General features: G+C 50.6%; 1 protein-coding gene across 1 annotated transcript in view; it reads left to right on the top strand.

The window, feature by feature from the left end:
• LOC102385272 (dual specificity protein phosphatase 22-A-like) overlaps positions 1-8,538 on the top strand; it is a 26,424-nt gene extending 17,886 nt beyond the window's left edge. The window contains exons 6-7 of the mRNA XM_025203093.1: positions 4,499-4,573; positions 5,954-8,538. Of these exons, the coding sequence (XP_025058878.1) occupies positions 4,499-4,573; positions 5,954-6,155 (277 nt within the window). The 3' untranslated portion in view covers positions 6,156-8,538. The remainder of the gene's footprint in view (positions 1-4,498; positions 4,574-5,953) is intronic.
• The last annotated feature ends 7,098 nt before the right edge of the window (positions 8,539-15,636 follow it).

Genomic DNA, 15,636 nt, shown 5'->3' with positions numbered 1-15,636 from the left:
CGTGTAGGTGGGACTTTTAACGTCCTTCAAAATTTCCATTAACGATTAATGCAATACTAAAATGCATGTAAATGTAAAAATGCACTTCTTGGAAAAAAAGTGGGGTTTTGTTTTTATCATGGTGGGACCAGGGATTTTGGAGAAAATACTTGGTGGGACATAAGGTGCAAAAGGTTAAGGGCCGCGGGTCTAGCAGACGTAGCAGGTTCCCTCCTATGGACTAATTGTGTCTGTTTGCTCAGCATGAAACCCTCTTTCCCCTTAAAAGCAGGTGCTGGAGCAAAGGTGATGGCACCTTGGACTTCATGCCCCACTTACTTTGCTTTTGGAGTACCATGATGGGGTGTTGTCTGAGGGGGATAGGCACTGACAGAGTCAGTATTTGGGAATCTGGGATCTAGGAGCTGCTAGTGCTTTAGACACTGGAGACATTATTGAGTCGAGTCTTTCTCTGAAGATGATCATGCAACCTGCAATGGGCCGCCTCAGCCATATAGATGTTTAAGATTGTGATTAACATTAGGAGAAAGGTTTGGTAAATGGTCACTTTGCTGAGAAACTGAGTTTTGAAGGCACCTAAATTATTAATGAAATGGGGGTGAGTTTAGAAAATAGTTTCAGATGGAAAAGTGTGTGTGGGGGGGGGGTTTGAAAAAACCCCTTCAAAACAGCTTGTTTTAACAGAAGACTTTTGTTCATTTGTTTGAAAGACTCTTGTTTCGGAAATGCCAAAAGCTTCCAATTTTTGACATGTTGGAACCTCGGCTTTTCACTCCGAAGCGGCATGTCTTAAAAAGGAAGAAGTAGAAAAGCCAGAAAGAAGAGTTTTGGTAGGATGAAGTGACACAGAAACCAAACAGCAAAATGTCGAGATCACGCTAGCAAGGTACTGATTCAGGTCAAACGAAAGCTTTTGGGTCCTCCCACGCCCATTTTTCTGTGCGTTTTTCTTTGTAAAATTTGAGGCTATCCTGTGTTGCTTTGAGCCCAAGTGATATTTCCCTTCGGTTTTCCGGTTCTGCCATCTGACCAAAGAGTCCATTTTCCACCCAGCTCCAGCTGTTACTGTCTTCAGCTGGCTGGAGTATATTAGATGCAATGGAAACCCTTTTGCTCCCTTCCCAGGTGTAGACGGATTACAGCCATGCTCAAGTCCCTTTCAGGGCATGTCAATCTTAGCCAAAGTGTCACCCAAAGCAGTTCTGCTTCTGCTACCCATCCCAGGGGCTTCATCTCTTCAGTCCCCCTTGCTTCTCAGTCTATATGGGCTTTTCTTTAAAGGGAACACCGTACTGTCCAGAAAACTGTGCATTGCTGGCTGGGCCCTTGAAGAGGCAGGCCACCCTATTAATGTCACCCTGGGCACATGCATGTTGTCAGGTCTCCCTATGGCAGGAGTGAAGATCCTGCCGTCTTCTCCCAAGATCTGCTCATTTTTATCATCGCAACAGCACCCCGACATGTCAGTGGGTGCTTTCAAGTGGCCTCTTTACTGCTCATACGTCGCTATGTCCTGAGTGCTAGTGCTGGATTGGAAACTGAATCTTTCGGGGAAAGACATTCCTGTCCCACTAATACTGCTTGCTCATGTTCCCACTGAGCAGAAGGAGAAGCTTTACAAGAAAAGTCCTTCTTCAGCAAGATTAGGGATTTTTTTTTTTTTTAAGACTCATCACTGCACTTGTAACATGTCTACGAAGATTTGGCCACAGGAAGGAAGACTTGTTCAACAAGCTATTTTTTGCACATCGGTTTGTGCCATGGATTTCACAATCCTGGTGAATTTAGAAAGGATTTCTAAGAGAAGCTTAGTACCAGAGACCTTGCCAACGCCGAGCATCCTGCAAGCTGCAACAAGGACGGTGGGAATCTGTACCTGTTACTGGGCGGTGGCTCAGGAAGAGCATTTGGTCCACGGGACTGATATTTGGAAGCACAAGGGCGCTGACATGCAAGAGTCAGCAAAAGACGGTTCCCTTGGTGGGGAAGTCAGCACTAGGAGAAAAACCCTAAAGCAAACAGTTTTGCAAACTGTCCTGGCTAGCAGGGCACTTCTGGGGCTGGAGTACTGCAGAGTGGAAAGCCAAAGGTTTCAAAGAACCAAGTACTCCCATAATTACAAGCCTAAGAGTGTTTTTTTCCCATTACAAGTATAATGGAAAGTATTTAAGAGAAATTCCTATGCGTGTTAGTGCCGGAGAATGACTCACGGAAAATATTGCCCAGTCAGAGAGCGGCTCTAGTGACCTAACGATACGGATCCGTGATGACACGGAACGACTCAGTCTTCATTCATAGCCTTTGCTTTCCACTTCCTAAGCTGGGATGAGCAGGGAGAGGGGGTGGGTATGACTAAATGGAGCCTGGGTGGAACTGGGGGTCTGTCATGGGTCGGGCTCCCTGGGCCGAGTTAGGTGTTTGGGCAGCATTTGAGTGTGACCCCAGTGTTCGGCCAAGAATGCAAAGGAGCACGGAAAGAAGAAGACCGGAGAGTGATGATAATGCACAACCCCATCCATTTCTATGAGAGATGTTAGGGGTCAGGACCAAGCAGGGAAATAAGGACAGCGAGAAGGGGCAAAATGCTGAAGAGTGCATGGAAACACGAATGCCGGGAGGCAGGAACTAAGAGTTGAGAGCAACTGTTGTTGAGGGCCCAGGATGTTTCCAGCCAGTCGGTGAAAAAGGGGAAAGCGTGTGGATGAGCCGTGTGCCTTTGTTATATTCGTTCGAAAGAGGAGAGGCTGGAGATCACCGGAGGCTCACGTGCCACCTGTTCTCTCTACTGCCTGCCTGCAAGGGATATGTCTGCAGAGAGCAGGTGGGTCCTGGAGGAATGGTCTCTCCATGCTTTGGGCACTTGCTGCCTTGTTAAAACACTGTCGGTGCCTAGAGACATATGATGTAGCCCCCTAAAGTGGGGTAGCCGTTGCCCATCCAGTGACGAGGGACACCTGAAAGATGAGGGATAGGACTGCATTACACCGGTGCACACGTCACCTGTCTGCAACACGCTCTTGGACGGCGTGGAGCTCAGCACCGGGGTGCTGTAGATAGTACAAGAGAAAACCCTGGAGACCCCCAGATCCTGGTGCTAAGCTCTGGAGGAGATGGTTTCTGCCCCAGAGCGCTCCCAGTTATAGGCCAGAGGTGGGAGAAAGCCAGGATAACCACCTGCTGTGAAACAGGTCAGTGCCCTCCATACCAGCCCCATGTATGCCAGTGCCCTCCAGATCTGCCTCTCGATGCCATCCTGAAACCATGGTGTGGGGAGAGTAAGTGACTGGACCAAGGTCTCTTAGGGAGGCTGTGGCAGAACCAGGAGCTGACAGCAGGTCTGTGGGGTCCCAGTCTGGTGCGGGGCTATGGTTTAGTGCCCTGGCAGGCAGGTGGGTACCTAGGGGCTCCTGGGTTCTCCTCTTGCCTCGGCCCCTTCCTCACTGTAGACGGGGAAGCCTTCTGCCTCAGTTTGCTAACTGCATACAGGGGTTAACTTCATTCTGTCCCCTGGCTGGGCCCTGCTTTGGGAGCGTAACCCGCTCTCCACATGCAATCATTTGCTTCTTGGCACCAGCCCTGGCCTGCCCCCACTTCCCGGGTCACTCAGGGCCGCGCTTTCTAAGCTGTCCCGTCAAACCTCATCGCCTGTAGCAGGAACAGACTTGTCCGCTCTCTTCACAGCTCATTCCTAATAAAGCAAGCCAGCAACCCTCCCCAGGGGAGGTGCTTTCCCGTGCAAACCTGCCGCCTGGGAGAAGTGACAAATCTCTGCTCACGAACAAGCCTTTCCTTCCCATCCCTCGCCGCCTTTAACTCCACAACCATGCGGGGAATCTGGCGCCTGAACTCTGCCCCGGTTGATGAATGGAGCCAACATCATGCAGCCCCCCGGATCCAAACTCATCAGGATGTGGCTGTCTGGGTGACTGGCCCCTTCCCACGTGTGGGGCAGGAAATCTCTCTAGCAGATGCACCGAACGTGCCCCTCTTGTCCTAGAGGTTAGCTTCATCGCTGAAGTGGTCGAGTACTTAAGCGATGCCCCAAACTGTCATGCTTAAACCCCGCTAATGCACCTGGCCAACATGAACGTGTCCAGTCCCCTTTTGAACCTGGTTAAATGACCAGCCTCATCACATCTTGCGCAAGGAGCTCTTTCAAAAGCATCTCGCTGCTCCGCTCTGGACAGCTGGGAAACCCCAAGAAGCCCTGTCCCAGTCACATCCCTTCTCCTTGAGTTTTCTGGTTTTTAGCTTTGAGTCAGAGGACAAGCTCCCAGCCCCTGTCAACAATCCCAGCAACCTGCAGCCAATGCAGCTGCAATGGCCTAGAGCGGATAGAGCAGTTCTAAGAAATGATGTCTCCCAAAGGCTGTCCCCTGCCCTGAGAATTACTCAGTGCTTTTTACTGGGAATCAGAAAGGAGGAGCTTCCTTGAAAACAGTTTGACCCAGATCCACCAGCTCTGCTCTGCCTAACTTTGCCATTTCTCTTCTCCTAGGATACAGCATTTTAAGGAGTGCATCAAATTTATTCACGAATGCCGGCTGCATGGGGGAGGCTGTCTCATTCACTGGTCAGTATTGCCGCCAGCTTCCCCATTTCCTAATGTTCTTCCCTTCTCATCCCCTCCCATTTCTTGTCACTAGCTTTGTTGCTATGACCATCATGCCAAGAGGACTCAGTCGAGACCTGGACTCCACCGCGCTGCACAAACACACAAGCTAGGAATAGACATCAAATTATACTCGTGTATCCTGGAACAGAAATCTCCTGGGATTGCCGTGAACACACACCACTCCCCTACTCGGTGTAGTGAGCGGCTGAAGGCACTGCCGCTTTTCTGCCATTGATTCAATGGTGCAATCCCGGGATGATCATTCAGGTGCACTTTGTGATGTCCTGGGATAAATTTTTAGTACTTCTTATCCCGTGAATCTTTTAAGGATTTGTCTCAGGACAGGGGGCGTGGATGACTGAACAAGTGTGCTTTGTCCTGGCATAAAATGGTTTATACTGGGACAGATTTGATGTCTGTTTGTTGCCATGGAGGAAAAACATCAGAGAGGGGAAGTGGGAGCAAACTCCAGGTCTCCTGAGACCCTGTGCAGTTCCTCCTTCCCCAGGTTAATATGCAGAAGGCTCTCCCGACCCTTGTTTCCATTGCACTGCCTGTAACCATCTCCCCAGTGCACTGGCGTGCTTGCCTCTGCTCTACAGTTTGGACATTTTAGCAGCCGGAGACCACACTGGCTACAGCCATGCCCAGCCCTTCCAGGCTTGTTTCCTCAGGGCTTCTACCACCTATCGACTTGGGCTCACGCTATGGTTTCATGATGCCAATCAAAGTGCAGTTCAGCTCACGCTGCTAAGATGAGGCCCAGTTTTGCATCCCAGGCAGGCGACCTATATGAGGGGTTCATGATTTCTGCCTGAACACTGAGTGCAGCTTTGGGCTTGAATCTTAGCTCTGAGCTGGCCCAAGAGCACGTCCGTGCTTCAGTCACTGCAGCGACTGCACCTCACGTCCCCAAGCCACTAGCAGAGGGGTCACAGCAACAGGGACCCCCCCCAAGGCTGAGTTAACACTTCACTCCAGTGACTGCCACATAGGCAGGCTCCAAAGCTCAACCCCCTCAATTGAGGCTGGTGCTGAGGCTGGCCCCGGATCTTGGCCTGGGTCGATTCAATATATGGGTGCATCCGGGCTGAGCCGTGCAAAGCGGAAGGCTAGTTCTGCACTGCTCAGGACTTCAGGATTGGTTCAGGGGATGAAACAGAAAAGAAAACCAAGCCCTGGTATTGAACTGATGGCACTGACAATAGTCCCTAGGCAACGAATTGCCCATTTCTCATGCAGCCTGAGTCACCGTGATATGGAAAAGCCTCCCCCGGGTTCGCAGCGTACCCACGTGCACTTCTTTTTTTCCCCTTCCCATGTCTCCGGCTATGCCAGCCTGGCTGGGGTTTCCCGCAGCACCACCATCCTGGTGGCGTACCTCATGACCGTGACGGACCTCAGCTGGGAAGAGTGTCTGGCGGCCACCAGAGCGGTCCGCTCCTACGTGAGCCCCAACTTCGGCTTTCCTGCTGTATGTGCACTTAGCTGGGTGGTGCTCAAAGGCTCCCATTTCCTGGGTGACACAATGGGGCCATGAAAGTGCATGTGCATGTTGTGTCGTTGGCCCTTCCCTCTCGTGCGGAGAAGAGTAGGTTCAGATAACCAGGCAGGAGCTGCAGGAGACGGTGCATGAAGCTCTATTATTCCTTCAGGAAAAAGGAGGCATGAAAGGCCATTCATGACCCATGGTTGCTGCATTCACACAGTGACAGCTTTTTAAGGGTGTAGACCAGGGACTGGCAACCATGTAGGAGCAGTGGGCCAGATCAGTGCAGCTCTGAAGGTGGGTCACACTCCCTTTGCCAGCCCATACTGCACAATTGCCACTGGGTGGGCCGGATCCAGCCTGCATGCTGTAGGTTGCCAACCCCTCGTGTAGGTAGATGTAACACTTGTATCTCTATGGAGTGATACTGGTGTAAGGTAGTAGGGTGCAACTGTTAGGTCTGCATGCTCCATCCCAGTGGCAGCAAAACCAATGCAACTTGAATTCCTTTCAGGCTTCAAGTTGCAGTGGTTTAGCTCACCTGTATCAGTAATGGATCAAGCAGACATAACTATGCCACTGTAGCAGAAAATGCATGTTCTCCAAAGGCAACTCCCCCACTTTTCAAAGCATGTGGAAGTTAGGCTGTTGACAGATGAGCCTCAGCTGTGCACACCTGCTGGGTATCATGCCTATATGACTCACGGTCACCCATTGCTTTGTGACAAACCAGAAGGTTCAACTACTGAGCAAACGCGGACACGAATTTTGCTTCTGGCTTCCACATGTGCCCATGGCTTTTCCAGGGTTCTTCTGCAATCATAGCGGTTGCCTAAGTTGCACCCATGATAGACCGATGCAGTGTCATCCTGGCTGGGCATCCAAAATGAACCAGGGACTTTTATGCCCACCTTTTTTTAGAGGGTCCCTTCATGTGCGTGACCAAAATTGGCCAGCTTTGCATTCATGCAGTCGTTCGCGGATTGTGCCAGTGCCAAATTCTGGCAGAAGTGTGGGTTTGTGCAGGTTATGATTCCTGGGGATTTAGTCTTTTGTGCAATAATAATAATAAAAAGCCCAAACACATGGCGAGTGAATTGAAGAGGACTGGCTGAGTACTTGGTGGTATCACTTTCTGGTGAGCCCTGTTAGTGGGTTATGGGAGTGACTCGTGAAAATCCAGCATGCACTGCAAATTTCACAGCACATGGAGCTTGAGTATAATTCCAGGAGACATATTAATCCTTCCCTAGAGCAACCAGGGACTGGGCAAAGCCTGTGCGGGAGACAGCCAGAACTAAGACAGTGGGAGTGGGTATTAAGGGTCTTGCCAGGCAGGGCTGTGGTGCTTTGGAGCCTTGGACAGGGTCCCCTATAAGCAGAGCCTCACCTGAAAGCAAATCTCCCACCTCCAGAAAGACTCACTTTTAGGGAGAGATGCATCCTCCCACAAATGAAACAGAGGGCGAGGAATTCGCAGGAAGTCGGAAAGCTCCACCACTGCCTGGGCATGCCAGTCTCTGATCTACGAGATGGGGGCTTTTGCAGGGAGAAGACTAGGCTAAATAGCTCTAACACACGCACACACTTTCATAGTCCATCTGCATCTGGCATGCAGTGTTGAGCTGGAATACATGTCTCTGCACACTGAGGTGGAGGATCTGCCGGCGGGTGCTTGCAGGATCATGGGGCATCTCTCTTGGAACAATGCTTTCCTTGCCTGAATGTTCCCTGTTGGGGCTGAGCATCTCCAAGGCAGAGATGCTCCTCAGGTGGCCCTAGTATGCTCCATGCCAAGTCCCTGGGTACCTGCAGGGGATTTTTTTCTCCTTTCTGAAGGAGCCCTTGTGCCAGCATGTGATACTGCTCTGAATGTCAGCCGCTTCCCATCCAGCCCTGGATTCTGTGTAGGCCAACTTCCTTCCTTCTCGGGGCTGCTGGATGCTGGGGTGAGGTCAGGTCCTTCTGAGCCAGCACTGGGTGGGATGGGGTGGGCTGCGGTGTCACATGATGAGCAGCAGCCTGACAGTCACCAGCCCCGATACTTCTGCAGGAAGTCAACCCGATTACAAAACGCACTCCTCCGTGGAGATTCCCTGCGGGGCTTCCCCTGTGTGCACGGCCCCCGCTGGGCTGCAGGGACTGGGAGGCACTTGGCAGGACCCAGCCGAGTCCCAGCAGGTCAAGGCGAAAGGGAGAGCCACACAGGAAAGTTGCTGCGGTGGAGAATCCTCCAAGTTCAGCCAGGTTTGCCAGCTTCGATCAGCGGATGTCATGAGTCAGCTCCCCCCACCCGCCTCCACCCCCAATCTTTGGCTTAAACATCCTGAGATCCCACATGCTTTGTCTCTGCCTTTGGTCACACCCCGGTCCCTGTTTCCAGCTTTCCTCAACAACATGAGAGTGAGAAACTCCTACACACAGAGAATATATATGGGTGTGTGTGTGTGTGTGTGTGTGTGTGTGTATGTGTGTGTGTATCTATCTATCTATACAGACATACACATGCACACACATACACACACATATACACACGTATATATACATACACACACATACATACATATATATACATACACACATACATACACACACATATACACACGTATACATACATACACACATGCATACATACATACACACATATACACACGTATACATACATACACACATGCATACATACATACACACATATACACACGTATACATACATACACACATACGTATATACACATACACACATATATATACACACATACATATATACATACACACACATACACACATACACATACATATACACACATACATATATACACACATGCATATATACATACACACACATATATACACACGCACATACATATATACATACATGTATATACACATACACACACACACACTGAGTGTATATATACTGAGACTCATATAGTTAATAATCACGTAGCTCCAGGACTTGGGACTTTCCTGCAAGCACCCATTATTGCAAGACCCGTGACAAAACCATGCGAGTTGGCTCCATTGCTCGTCTCGTCTCTGCCAGCTACCTTATCGGAGAACAGCAGGGTGGACGGAGCCGGTCTACTGCATCCTTTTAGGGTAAAAGTTGATTTGAGTGCAGACTGCAAGTGCATATTATGCAGGCTTTCCATGGGATTTTAATAGGGGTGGGAAGCATGAGAGTTCAGGTGAATCCAGACTCCTGGCAGACATGAGAGTGTCCTGCTGGCAGCAGCTGATGCTTCTTGAGTCACTAAGCTAAGAGGATAGGAATGGGATAGCAATTCCAGACTTAGCCTGAAATGACTGCAATACCTCCACTTCTGGCCTGGACAGGCAGGTGAGAAAAGCCTGTTACTTAGGAAAGAGCAAGGTCATGTTTGAGGGCACAGTTTGCAACAGTTCTGGGCATTTGGAGTGCAAGCCCCTTTACTGCACGTGTGCGCACAGATCAGGTACATGTGTGCCTATGACTCACTTTACACAAAATTCTCTGCCTTTGTACAACTGGTCACAAAAATAAAATTGCATGTGCAACTATGCCTGCATGTGCATGCCTTTAATAGTGGAGCATCGCTGTCTGTATCCATTTGAGTTTGATTGGCTTGTTTTCCTGCTGTGTTGATGGACTAAGAATTGCTCTGCAGCCTGTGGTATTTTATCTCCTGGACAATAGGAGATAACCTGATCTTGCATGAATCAGCCCCGAACATATACACAAATACACAGACAAATAGATCAAATACCCACATGCAAGTACAAGGGATGAGAAGGCCCACAGGGGCAGTGGAAGTGTCCTATAAGCTTGACAATCAGTAGGTTGGGTTCTGGCCTCTAGTATCCCTTTCAGTGCCTCAGTTTATGGACTGGGTGTATAAAGCAGCACCCCAGGAGTTAGAGATGGGGAAGACCTGCTGACTGGTGTCACTCCGACTGCTCCAGACCTCAATTAAAAGGAAACTTGGATTTAAGCGGGAGGTACAGCTCCCTAAAACAGCTGGGGGTTAGTGATGGAGGAATGGCAGTGGAAGAGGCTAGCTAGATGAAGCAGGAAGGGAGGAGCTGGTGATGGATGCACTTATAAAAGGAAGTAGTCAAGTGCAGGACAGAAAACACTTGGGCAGGGAAGAGAACAAGCCAGAAATACCCAGTGGTCACGATAGACCTCACGTGGAGAATACCTCTGCCTCTCACATAGGGAGGTTCATCCAGACAGCACCAATTCCAGATGATCTTGTGCCTCTTGCAGCATACCCTGTGCTCAGGCCCATGGGCAGGTTAGAGAAAAATGCAGTCCTAAAAGGGGAGGCAGCTAAGTGGGCTGGGACGGGGGTGGGGGAAGTGGGTGCAGGCTGGATGAAGTGGGTGTGAAATGCATCTTAGTTGTCCCTGGGTGCAGAGAGAGTTTTCCCTGTGAGTCAGACCCCGTCTTTTGTGGCTGGCTTTCACTTTCCCCTTTCCGTAAGTCAGAGTCAGCACCCGGGCTAGGGCTCCCGGGGAAGGGGAGCTGAAACTTGGCCTTGCAGGCTGGTGCTTGTTCCTGCTGTGGAGGTGGCTCCCCTGGGCTTGCTATTCATGCCCGACGAGCGACTGGCAATGCACCTGTGCGAAGGGAGCCTAGCAGTGCAGAGATCTGCCGATGCTGCTGCAATGTGAATGCCCTGTCGGTGCCCAGAGCAGACCCAGGAGGTATCTGGGTGCCACCAGCTAGAGAACAGGAGCAGCAGGTGCCTCAGCACCTGGAGGATTGGGTCATGAGGGGATGAGGGCTGCTCCTTTATAGCTGAGCTTTGATGACAATATGCAGGGATAGGAACCGGCAGTGAGTTTCTTTCTGGGAAATCCCTCTCGGCAAGCCACAGCCAGGCTGTTTATTAGTACAGGCTCCCTGCCAGCTCCCTTTCCGCTGCTCGCTCCCTTGTCCTATTGCCCTTTCCACTCCTGTGGAGCAGCCGAACTCTTACCACCAGTGTGGAATCAGAGAAAATCAGGGTTGGCAGGGAGCTCAGGAGGTCACATCTAGTCTAACCCCCTGCTCCAAACAGGACCAGCCCCAACTACATCATCCCAGCCAAGGCTTTGTCAAGCTGGGTTTTAAAAACCTCCAAGGATGGAGAGTCCACAGTCTGTTTGCGGAGCCTGTTCCAGTGCTTCACCACCCTCCTAGTGAGACAGTTTTTCCTAATATCCAACCTCAACTTTTCTTGCTGCAGCTTGAGCCTATTGCTTCTTGTCCTGTCATCTGCCCCCACTGAGAACAACTCCATCCTCTTTGCAACTGCCCTGCAGGAAGTTGAAGGCTATTATTAAACCCTCCCTCAGTCAGTCTTCTCTTTTCCAGTCTCAGTAAGCCCAGTTCCCTCAGCCTCTTCTCATAAGCCAGGTGCCCCAGCCCATGAACCATTTTCATTGCCCTCCGCTGGACTCTCTCCAGTTTGTCCACATCCTTTCTGCAGTGTGGGCCTCCAACTGGACCCAGGACTCCAGATGTGGCCTCCCCAGTGCAGAATAGAGGGGAAGAATCACTTCCCTTGACCTGCTAGCAATGCTTCTACAAGTGCAGCCCAGGATGCCCTTAGCCTTTTTTGCAACAAGGACACACTGTCAGCTCCTATCCATCTTACTGTCTGCTGTCACCCCCAGTGCAGGATGCTCCCACTGTATGGGCCAAGTGCAAGGTCAAGGAGACCCCAAGTAGGTTTGCACAGCAAGTCCTTCCAAGGTCTTGTTTCATGAGCTCCCATAAAAACCTCTGTGCAGAAGACCAGGCATCATAATATCAGACCTGCTAGTCCCATCCCGCTGGAATCAGTCAGTGGAACCAGAGAGCTAAACTGGTATAAGCCCCGAACATATGTGCATATACATAATATCTTCTGCAAACAAGGGGGGAGAGAGATCTGTGGGATTTCAGTGCACCGTTCACTTGGGGCCGACTCCAGTTTGCAGGGGAGTTGATCCGGTGATCATATAGGATTCCCCTGCCGATGTGCTGTTTCCTAGCACGGAAATGGAGCTATTGTGAGTCTTCCTGGTTCACGGCAGCGAGCGCACACTAGATGCAGCGGGCTCTGCAGCTGGCAAGTGATTCGAACTGGAAACACAGAAATTCCCAATGGAAAGTCCCGGGATGTTGGCGGAAGTTACCCATTCAAGAGCTAAGCTTGGGGGCACGCTTCGTGGTAAGAAAGGGAGTGGATGGGGGTGGAGAGCTTTCCTTGGGTAGACACGGAGTTGCAGAAGAGAAATACCGCAAAGGATTCGGCCTCAACCTTCTTCCCTGTCCAGCTTCACACCTAGGTTTTCTCACGACCATGCCCCATCCCACCTGCTCGCAGTCCTGTTCCCATATTTCTCCTGTGGCCACTACAAAGCTTAGTTTAGTTGAATTATTCGTAGCGTGTAGACACCAGGGCTTCATTGTGTGAGACAGCCCTTGCCCTGAAGAGAATATAGTCTGGATTACACCGGGACTTTCAAGGAGCATAGGGGACATAGGAGTTGCCTTTGTGGGTCCAAGCCCTGACCCATCCCTGCCATCCAGTCTCCTCCAGGAGGAAGTTTCAAGGTTTCTCAGACACTTGGCCATGACGTGCGCAGAACCTGTGCAGCTATACCTTTAGACATAGCTGTCCACACGCTGTCTCCTTCCTGTCGTGACCTGGCCGGGAGAATAATGTGCATGTCCCAAGGGGTCACATTAGCCACGCTTTGTTTTCCAACTACCCCCGAATCTCAGCCCAAATCCAGTTGGCCATATTTTTTATGATGGGCTGGTGATACCGATAAGACATCAATTCGGCAGAGCACGCAGTGATGCTAGTTGTCCAATTTCCCATCCACGAAAGACATGAGGTCACGCCGCGGCATTAGAAAGAGCAGGAACTTCAGAAGCGTCTCCGGCCTAAAAGTGCAGAACAGCGTCGCACTGTTGTGATATGAAGCAGATGCATGAGCAAGAGCAAGTGTGGTTACACAACTCCATCTGTGCTACGATTAGCGCTGCTGAACAGTTTGTCACACTGCCTCTCCTGCTATGTTCAGCAGAAATTATATTGAGCTTTTCTGCTCCTGCCTCAGCTGTCCCGAAAAGGGAGGGCAGTTCTTTTTTGAGTTGGAAATTTCTGGTTTCAAGCTTTGAAATGCAGCTGAGGCCAGGTCTGCCGGGCAGGCTCCCCACCCCCCGTGGCAGCACCCTCGAGCATATTGCAACAGGTACACATGTCTAGTGTCTCGCTAGCTATGTGTGTGTGTAACTGGATATGTGGATGCAGTATCCGTGTGCACAAGTTAGGCTCGCAGGGGTGGATACAAAGGGGCCCTTTAAATATGTTATGACCTTAGGCCGTACCCCGAGCCCCTCTGATCTCACAGGACAAAGTTTTACTATCCCTGTAGTGAAAGCATGCATAGAAACAAGCCTGATTTCATTTGGCATTGCAAGAATTCGAGGTAGAATAGAGAACTGGTTCTCTTTCTCTCTTTCTGCAAGCACAACTGCTCATCTAACAAAAAAAAAGAGAGCTCTTTTGCATCTCCTCCGTGGCATTCACAACTCATTTTGGTTTTGTCCCGGCAGTACCGAGCCTGGATTCGATGCGAGTATGGCAGGAACCCGTTTAATGACCAAGAGGAGCTTCGGCGCTTGCTTGTGCAGCAGGAAGAGAAGCAGAGGTCACAGAGAACAGTTGATCACTGGCTCAATGCTCCCGAACCCACGTACTCCCTGCCTTACAATGCCTATGGTACCAGCAGAAACAGGTGGATGAATAGATAAGAAAAGACTGGCTAAGACATTATCCCTGCTGGGGTGGAAGACTCTGTGTTGGTCTTTGTGTGAGGAATTGCTTTGATATTTGTGTGTAGGGCGGAGAGCTAGCCGAATGCCACCTGCTCAGCCGGGCTGCTGGGATCTAGCCGTAAAAGCAGAGGATGGAGGTCGGCATTTCGGGGTTCTGCTCCCAGCTCCGCCACTGCCTCAGTGTGTGACCCCAGGCAAATCCCTTTCTCCTTCTGTGCCTCTGCTTGCCCATGTACAAAATCTCTCAGGGGTGTGGAGAGACATCACTAATTACCAGCAGCAAAGGTGCTTTGAGAGCCTTGGAGGAACAAAGCCGTGGAAGCGAACATCTTGATATTAGTGGACTGGCCCTTTGGTCGTGAATCTTTTAGCCTGATGGTGCCCTTTGGTCCCCTTCTGATCTGCACGTGCTATGCGGTGGTATGAAGGGCATCGTGGCTATTACACATGCTGGGCCCAATTCACTGCTGGGAGAAGCAGGCACCATGCCATTGAACTCAAGGGAGGTGTGCCTGTTCATCCTACCGGACTAGATCTACCCTACAAATTGTTGTCAGGGCACTGGGTTGCAGTCAGAGCATGAGCAATAGCTTCTGAAAGCCCAGCTGGGTCTTTATCGACCACCGGGTCTTCATTGCTTTCTCAGTATTCGCAGCGCTGTATCAGGCAATGTACCAATCGACCCATGCCCTGGCTTTCCTAGTTCTCGCAGCGCTGTATCAGGCAGTGGAAGCCAGAGGTAGGTGAGTCCTGCTATCGCCTCTCTTTCCCACTTGCCCAATATTTTGCCAAGGCAGGTTCACTAAAGCTGGAGGGAATTTGGTTTTAAGATACCTGAGCAGGAGGTTTCTGGAGCTGGATTGTGCCCTCCAAGGATACTGGGGGACTTATCTGAATAATTGTTCAGCAAAAGAGATGAGGCAAGCATAACCCGAGCCCGTGTCCCAATGGATCTCACTGACAGGCGACTTCTCCATCCGGCCTGCCTCTTTTTGTGATCCATTTCTTCTCCCCCTTGGGCCACCCCAAAGACTCTTTCCTTCCTTGGTGTTTTCACCCTAAATGTCTGATGACCCCCCTGGACTTCTGGCCTCGGGCCTCTGCCTTGCCCACACCTGTGCATCAAAATCATAGAAGCACAGGGCTGGAAGGGAGATGATTTAGTCCAGGGGTGGCCAGCCTGCAGCAGGTATGCCACAAGTAGCACGGGCAGCCCCTGTGCATGGTACACAGCAGATCAGGGGAAACATTGGCAGAGTGGCAGGGAGCAGAAAGCAGAGCAGCAGATGGAACAGGAAGCCTAGGGCAGGGAGCAGAAAGCAAAGCTGCAGCTCAGGTAGGGAGTCGAAAGCAGAGCAGCAGATCAGGTAGGGGAAGGGGATCAGATTCCCCTGCACCTCAGTATCTAACCTCGCTGCACATGAAGCCAGTTACTACTTCTGCGACCCTCAAAAGACTCAAAGAGTAATTTGATTACTGCCATCTTTGTAACAACCTTTTACATACTAGAAGCCTATTGTCATTCTCTCCCCCAAGTCATGTCTTTTCTAGATGAAGCAAAGCCAGTTCCTCCAGCCTGTCCTCAACGTACTTGCATTGCATTGATGTTCCCTTATGGCATGGCTAGGGTTGCACCATGCCTTGGGATGTCTGCTGCTTTGGCCGCTTAGAGTATGGGAAGACCTTGAATTCACTCCATTTGCCCGTTTTGCTCCAGGAAACATGAACGGG

The sequence above is a fragment of the Alligator sinensis genome, unplaced genomic scaffold (assembly GCF_000455745.1).
Source record: "Alligator sinensis unplaced genomic scaffold, ASM45574v1 scaffold228_1, whole genome shotgun sequence".
Lineage (NCBI taxonomy): Eukaryota > Metazoa > Chordata > Crocodylia > Alligatoridae > Alligator > Alligator sinensis.
Note: the sequence above shows the minus strand (reverse complement) of the source record. Positions and strands in the feature narration are given on the sequence as shown.